General features: G+C 35.8%; 1 protein-coding gene across 1 annotated transcript; it reads right to left on the bottom strand.

Moving 5' to 3' along the window:
• Positions 1 to 280: 280 nt before the first annotated feature.
• On the bottom strand, positions 281 to 8,187 carry LOC133804958 (copper-transporting ATPase PAA2, chloroplastic). The gene is made up of 17 exons (XM_062243061.1): positions 7,396 to 8,187; positions 6,898 to 6,975; positions 6,497 to 6,594; positions 6,345 to 6,398; positions 5,922 to 6,008; positions 5,648 to 5,812; positions 5,270 to 5,380; positions 4,840 to 4,908; positions 4,170 to 4,279; positions 3,748 to 3,853; positions 3,531 to 3,597; positions 2,850 to 2,929; positions 2,244 to 2,695; positions 1,947 to 2,121; positions 1,702 to 1,833; positions 1,372 to 1,522; positions 281 to 691 (listed from the first exon to the last, which is right to left on the bottom strand). Exons 1-17 carry the CDS (start codon positions 8,063 to 8,065, stop codon positions 591 to 593), a joined length of 2,706 nt encoding a protein of 901 aa, XP_062099045.1. The 5' UTR covers positions 8,066 to 8,187; the 3' UTR covers positions 281 to 590.
• Between the last annotated feature and the right edge of the window lie 390 nt (positions 8,188 to 8,577).

Here is an 8,577-nt window from a genome sequence, read left to right as displayed (position 1 = left end):
TATGAATGTTGTTTGTTTATTTATACCAACCATAAATATTAATTTATTTCTTCACAATTCCTTAATGTAATTCATTTGTCTAAAAGTTTTGGAAATAATGAAGAAGAAAAATGGGTAAAATCATTTAAAAACTCACCAATTCCAACCAAAAGATCATAATGAGGAGAGAATCCCCACCTGATATTTATGCAAGGCTCACAATTCTGATGAATTATTTTGATTTTTCGACACAGAAAAATACACAAACACAGATATAGATATAGATATAGCCCCCACTGTATGTATATATTGTATACTTTTGTATTGATAGTAGTCATTAAGGCAATGAAAGAATGGGGCCATAGAACACTGAGGTAGCTCATTATTTGGGGTTTGAAAAAAGAAGTTATTTTTCAACCTTATCTTAATATTAGCTTTGGCTTTTGGCTTGGTCTCTTTCTCTCATTACAAGTTCTATCAAATAAGTGACACTATTATCGATATTTACAAAATTTAGTGGGAAAGCAATGAAAGATTCTAAAAGTCACATATTGTGATTATTTCATATATATATATATATATCTTAATGTTCTGAAAATAATATTAGTCCATTATTTTGGGTTAACTTCTCTTGTCTGGTCAGAAGACCCGTGGAGCTGTAGAAGCAATGAATTTGTAACTACAAATATTGAGCTTAGTGCCATTAGACCACCTGTCAAGCCAAGAATTTGAGTCAACAACCAGGTATTGGAAAGTTTCTGTACACTTGGTTAGTTGGTAAGGATGGGAATTGAAATTAAAGCTTTCATTTTCATTCTCAATGACAAAATATACTGAGATTTTCTCAAAAATTATTATATTTTTATAACTTTTTTATGGTTTTTGAAAGTTTTTTTTTTTAGAAAAAGGTTTTTTATTACAAAAATTTGGTTTTGAACAAAATATACGCAACATATATCCAATATCTACCAAACATCAACTACATATATCAAAACCATAAAAATGTAGTAAAAAATATCATTTTTAATGAGAATCGTAAAAAAGTTATTTTTAAGTAAAGAATCACTGTAAATGTGTGTGTGTGTATATATATATATATATTAAATTAGACTCTCCCACGTAACCTTGCAATATTTGAAGATCAAAATTTTGTACAAGCTCCACCCTTGAGACGGACCAGACCCGCACATAAGGCCTTAAATTTAGAAAAATGTTGCTTTTTTTCTATACAAAAGGGACCCAAATCATTTTATATATAATAATAAAATAATGTCATGCTACTTAGTATTGAGGCTCACTCATGTCAGAACAGCAAATATATGACCATTTGAGCTACCCCACTTGGGTATTGAGAAAATAAATTCATGAATAAATGCTATTATTATTAATTACCTGAGAGTGATGGTGTCATGGCGAAATCGAATTTGGGTAGCAATACTCCAGCGGCAATAGGAATGGCGACTAAATTGTATGCTATTGCCCATGCGAGATTTTGGTATACTTTTGACATTGTTGCCTGAGAAAGTTCCAAAGCATCTACAACCTGCCAGAAACAGGGCTCCAGTGAGAACTGTAATATTGACAAGTTTACAAAGGGTACACAAGCTGTGGTTCGTGTTCGTTGGTATCGGAAGATGCAGGTCAGTTGTGAGTCCTAATTGATCGGATAATGGATATGGTTTTGTAAAAGAAAGCAATTCATGAGATCGGATAATAACGTACTTGTGATAGTTTGTTTCCGAGGAGTATAATTGATGCAGCGTTGGAGGCTGCGTTTTCTTGAGCTTCAATCCGCAGAGCAATGCCAACATCGGCAAGAGCCAAAGATGGTGCATCATTTATGCCATCACCTACCTTAAAGAAACTAGAACTTGTAAATTACAGAGTTTTTCACTAACCAATATTCTAGGTCAGTTTAGATAATCTTATTCAGAAAAATAACAAATGAAAATGAATTTAATCGATACCATGGCAATGCTATGTCCCCCAGTTTTAAGGGTGGAGATAATTTCTGATTTCTTCTGTGGAGTCAAGGAAGCATTGATAGATTCATTATCTATTCCAACTGCCTTGGCTATAGTTGCAACTGCTTCTTCCCTGTCCCCAGATAAGAGTAAAGTTTTGATACCCTTCTGCCGGAGCCTTAATCAAAGCGGCAAGACAAGGAAAAGTTGATATTCGAGTTAGACGATATATGCAAGCAAATACTAGATAATAAAAAAGATGGACTAAGAGCACCCAATTCACAAGTAAATGGAAATTACCTGCTTAGAGTGAATTTAGCATCACGGCGCAAATTGTCTGATACTGCAATAGCACCGATGATGCCTTCCCCTTCACGACCAACATAAACAACTGTTTTCGAGTAATCTGAAAATGTTACTCCTTTGGATGCTTGGTGGATGGAATGCTCCAAATTCATAATGTCCGACATATCTGTTTTAGTTTGGAATCGTTCACAAACCCATTCTAAACTACCAATTGCAACCAAACGCCCATCTACTTCAGCTAAGGTTCCAAAACCAGGCTCTACCAATTGGCCTTTTGTCATAGGGATAGTCAGACCCAACAATTCTGCTTGGTTGGTGATGGCCTTGGCAATTGGATGTGAAGCTGTATACTCTACAGCAGCAGCAATTTGAAGAATTTCTGAGTCTTCGTAAGCCAAAGAAGCCACAGCAGAAACAGTAGGTTTACCCTCTGTAAGAGTTCCTGTCTGGAAGTAGAGAGAGATTGGGTGAGCTTGTAGATAATAGAACCAATAAGCTAACAATGCAATGATCATTTTATTCAACAAATTTTATTTTAAAGAGATCATTCCTGATTATACGTGGAAGGGAACAGAGAGAGGAAGCAAGAATCACGCATACCTTGTCCAAAGCGATATAGTCTATGCCGGCCAAGCGTTCCAATACATCTCCCCCTCTAATCAGAAGTCCTTGTCTTGCTCCTGCACATTTTTATTGGACATTATGAGGATAAGTAAATAATTTTAAATTCAACATCTTCCACAGTCACACAACTAGAAATTAAAGCTGGTTAAAAGCCTAGTCAAATAGAATGTTTTTCAACTGCTGATCTCATGTTCTAGTGAATAATCTTAGAATACATGATCATGGATCAACATTTGACTATAATTACATTTCTAAGGCCGAGGTTATAAGCATTCAAGCGACGAAAAAAAAAAAAAAGTCCTTCACATAAGGAATTATTTCTAGGGAAGAAATACTATTTGAAATAGAAGATGATAGTTATGCAAAAAAAATTGTCATATCAAGATAACAGCAACTCAGTTTAACTTTCTGGTGATAAGGATCCTCAGCTCAACTCCATATCAATCCTTTCAATCAGATAAAACAGACAAGCATAAACTATTTATCACAGATATGCTCAATACAATCAGACATGTTTAAATAAACATCTCAATCACAGTTATAACCATGTTCAATGACCGAGCTCAAGCCCTAACCACAGACTAGGTACAGATTTGCAAATTTATTTCAATCAAACATGACACAACCTCAAAGGAAAATGTGGTAAAATAGTAGTACCAAGAGAGGTGCCAACTAGGATAGCTGTTGGTGTGGCAAGACCTAGGGCACACGGGCAGGAAACCACCTGTATCAAAAGGAATAAAAAAAAGAAAACAGAAGAAACTTTTCATTATAATCTAACTCATGAAAATTTTCACTATATATCTACAAACCATTTAGTCTATATAAAAAACTCAGATCATACAATGGAAAGGAGAAAGTTACTTTGACTTACCAAAACGTCCACTGCAAGTTTCATGCTCAAAAGCAATGGATCACCATCTGGTCCAGCAATATCGTTGAGCAGAACATCTGGGAATGCTTGACTTCCAACATAGTACCTAAGACACGAATATAAAGCTCAACAAGTGGAATTGAAAAAACAAAATGGGGAACCATAGGTCATCTTCTTCTTTTTCTTTCTTTTCCTTGATATACAAATTACATTGTAAAGTATATACATCTTAGCAACTAAAGCTTCGAATCTCAAAGAAGAAAATGCATACGCCCTAATCCATGTCTCCCATTCAGAACCAAAGAACATATTGAGATTGAAAAATTAGAAATTATTCATAAGTTTTAAATCATAACTACTTTTGTTTTTAAGATATGAACACAAAACTGCCAGGTGAACATGGAAATAGAATGAAGACCTACCAAAATGCAAATGTTGCGGCTGACAAAGTCATTACACTGTATACAAATGGCCCAGCTATTTTATCAGCCAACCGTTGTATTGGTGCTTCATGGCCTTGAGCATCTTCAACCTGAAAATTAAAATGTGGAGTATTGTAACACGGTACAAGCTACAGCATTTGCAAACTATTCTATTCTTGTATACATAAATTTTCAAATGTAGAAAGTCTACTAGAATCAATCCATTCAATGTTTTGTTGTTCAATAGGACTTCATAAATCTCAGTCACCATTTGCATATGTATGATTTGACTACTTACACAATACAAAGAAACGCAATAAGGTCTGAGGTGGGATAGGATTTCTTACTTACAAAATTTTGTACGCATTGTTTTCTTTTCCATCATCAAATGAGTAGAAAATATAAGGTACTCGCTTAGTATGTGTAAGGGTGGTATGGTAACTTAGAAAGGAACAAATTGTGAATTCTTTGGCAAAATATCTGTGAGTTAACTACTTCCAAAGGAAAAAGAAAGTTGTCCTTGATTTACAGATGCAAATACCACTCATTAATCATTATTAGCTTGCATATACTCAAAAAGTCACCGTAAGATGATCAGAAAAATGTAGGTTCACTTCCATCACATTTACATGCTAGACTTTAGTGTCATCAATGAAAGTAGATCACTAACCATGCGGACAATCTTGGATATTGTGGAGTTGGTCCCGGTTGAGGTTGCTTCAATTCTTAAAGGACCATCCTGGAATTCATAAACAATTTCCACTCTTTAAACTTGGCAAAAATATATAAATCAAATTATATATAACTCCTGGGAAAAGATAAAAACTCTTCTTTCATGGAATTTGAATGTAGACTAGCCTCTCCTAAAGCCTAGCAAAGAAAATTGCATGCCACAGTACAATTTTGAACAATCACCCTAATATTTTAGATGTCTCACAACAAAACCAAAATTGGAATGATTATCACTGTTTTCAAATTAAAGCACTTGTGGCTGTATCAGAATTTTATTTGCTTAAATTAGGAAGAAAGAGAACCACGGACATAAAACAACTTATCAAAATTATATTGCACTCTCCAGGATCAAGACAACATAATCATACCCAGTTTATGGTTCCAGCAGATACAGAAAGACCTTCTTCCTTAAATACAGGAAGTGATTCTCCAGTAAGCATGGATTCATCCACAACACTTCTTCCAGCAAGCACCGTTCCCTGTGCAAACAGTAAACAGTGAACAGAAAGCCAATGTCAATAATTTTTTGGTTTCATAAACATAACAATAGTATGGAAAATATATTATTTTCTTAACTGTGAGCATAAAGCTAAATGTGAGCATTCGGACCAACTTTAACAACAATTTCACAAGTATTGCTTACTTCCAAGTTCCCACAATCTATGGCTCACATCATTGATGGCTTAAAGTAACAAATGAAAATATTAATAACAATAAGTAGAAAGTCCATGACTCAAACTTCTTACATCTACGGGAATGGTTTCCCCAGGCAGAACCAATACCGAGTCTCCAACACGAACATCATCAGTTGGGACTTCAACACAAATTGAATCAGAGCAAAGTACATTTTTGGTGGAGGGCTCACTTCCTGAAGAAGTAATTACAAGCCTTGACTGAGTGGATATTAGTGACTGCAAAAATAGCAGGAACAAGCAAACAAATTATTGAGTGACCTGTAACCATAAATTCATCTGCATAATTCACATGTTCGAATCACGGACATGAAAAAGATTAACTTACTAATAGTTCATTCATATCACTTGATGCTTTGATTCTTGCTCTCTCTTCAAGAGAACGTCCTAGGAGAACAAAACCAAGAAGCATGACCTGCATGCTAAAAAAAGGAGTTTATGTGAGAAATGCACCATTAACCCAAAAGACCAAAGTTGCATCTGCTAAATTATGACGGTAAATAAGAGTGAGGCAATCTCATTGACTCAAATGTTTTTAAAATTTTTTTGTTTAGTCTTTCAAACAAAATAATATTTACAATGATAATGCTTGCATGAGAAGAACTGACTTAATTTCTTTCATCATGTCAGACAAGCCAATATTTGATAGGGTGGTTATAAATAAGCCTAGTCAGCCATAAAAGTATTAATGAATTTCTAATATATTATTTTTCTCAAGAGAAAATGGAAAAAGAGAATTCAAAAAAATCACCGGCTCATCAAAGAATGTTGCATTCCACTGGAGCTCGGGATAAAGAAGGGACACCTGCAGCAGCATAGAATTGACGAATAAAACACTAAAGCCAAAAACAAAATAACACAAACAAAGAAATGAAAACAAAAACTCCTTATCATATTCCCTACCGCACTAATGAAAAATGCAGCCAAAGATCCAAATCCCACGAGAGAATTCATGTTCGGGGACCCCTTCCATAATGCCCTTAGACCATCAAAAAGCAGGTCTGAAATGTAATTTAAATTACTTAGATCACAAAGCATATTAGGATTGGTTTTAAGATCATCTAATCATTGTGCTGGAAAGAATGTATCAAAATAGATAAAAATAACCATTTACAAATCTATTTAAATAAAGAACATAAAAGTATAAATATATTTAAACAAGATAAAGCACGTTGAACATATCCAAACGAATCGATAAACCATTCAATGATTATATTCATATCATTGATCATTCCATTAAAAGCATGTTACTAATGAAATAGGCATTGGGGTAAGACCAACATAGGAAAAGGAGTCCAACAAACCTCGTCCAGGTCCCAACAAAGCGCCCAAAGCCAAACCACCCTTCAGATAGGAATTGTGAAGAAGCTCGAAAAACGATCCTGACCCAACAAAGATCAGACAAAGAAAACTTTAACAGATTAGTAATTGGCCATATGCACTGTAGTGAACTTTTGGTTTATTTTATTTCCCCTATTTCTTCTGAAAAGAATGTAAGCTACTAAACAAGCAAATGGGTATTCACATTTAGGAAGTAACTTAATCTCCCAGATTATAATAGCTTTAACTTGCAAAGCTAATTACGAGTCTAACTTTATTTGCAAAACAACCATTATTCATGGTCCTTCAACCGACCATAAATTTACACCGAGTGATATTGGCTCGAAATCAGTGAAGTTATTTTTGCTAAATTTCAAACTTTCATAGTGTTATTTTAGCAAATTACCCGCCATTTAAGGTACTAAACCAGTCATATGTTGAAAAAGATATAAAGAAAACAAGATAAACAAGAACACCATTACCATGGGCTACATGAATTCCAAGCGAATGTAATATGTGCGAGCCGTGCGAGCCGCAGCACAAGGCCACTAAAGTCCAAGCAAAAGCCACCCGATTCCGACTCCGAACAAGCATTTCATCCTTCTTCTTCAACATCTCCTTCCACTTCCTCACATTCTCCGCCACTCCCATTCCCGATTCCCTCCTCTTCGACGAGAATCCACACTCCGTCAACCTCCTCGCCAAGCTCTCCGCCACACTCCCAGCCTCCACCGCAACCTCCGCTTTCAGCTTGATCGCCGCCGTCTCAGTCAACATGTTGACCGCAACCGAGTCGACTCGTTCGTCCGACGAAAGCAACGACCTAACTCGGGATACGCAACCTCCGCACATCATCCCGGACACATCGAGCAGAACCGACGTCTCACCAGAAGGTTCTTGAACGGACACGGCATTCTCAATCTCAACTGGCGTCTGCGCTTGAAGCGAGCTAGAGATAATACCAAAGGCAGGCTTTCCGGTCGCCGGAGGAAAACGAAGCCGTCGATTGAGGTTAAACTCTTTGCGCCGCCGTTGAGGGAGGTGGTGAGGGCCGAAGGCGAAAAATCGATCGACATTGGCGACTTTGTTACTGAGACCAAAGCTATGCTTTGGCTGAGGCAAAGAATGAAGTGTCAGCAAATTAGTAGCCATGGAAAGAGAGATTCGGACATGGAAGTTTCAGATAGAGAGAGAGAGAGAATTAGAGCAAAAGGATAAAACGGTCAACGAATTTTGTGGACATGAATCTCGTCGGAGAAGAAGAGCAGAGAATAATTAAAAATTAAAATAAATAAATAAAATAAAATATAGACACGAAAAAAACATGTGGCAGGTAGTGTTAAAAATTAAATTATCGTCACCCACTGTACACAATTCAATTAATTATAGGATTGGGACTATAACACACTCTTACTATGAGAGAAAAATATTTCACAATTATGGAATTGTGTGGTTACATTCAACAATACAGTTTACTCTATTCATCATTAATTGATTTTGAGATAGAAATTCATAATTCCTACTATGCACCATTTTCCATATTCTAATATGGTATTAAGAGTCAATGAAAACTCTAACGAGTATGTATCCGATCCAAATCCAAAACCGGTCAAAAAAAGAGCCAAGAGAGTCACTTATGATTCGGTGATAGTGAGCCAAAAAAA

This window comes from Humulus lupulus, chromosome X (assembly GCF_963169125.1).
Source record: "Humulus lupulus chromosome X, drHumLupu1.1, whole genome shotgun sequence".
NCBI classification, from domain to species: domain Eukaryota; kingdom Viridiplantae; phylum Streptophyta; class Magnoliopsida; order Rosales; family Cannabaceae; genus Humulus; species Humulus lupulus.
This window is presented reverse-complemented; position numbering and strand designations above follow the sequence as displayed.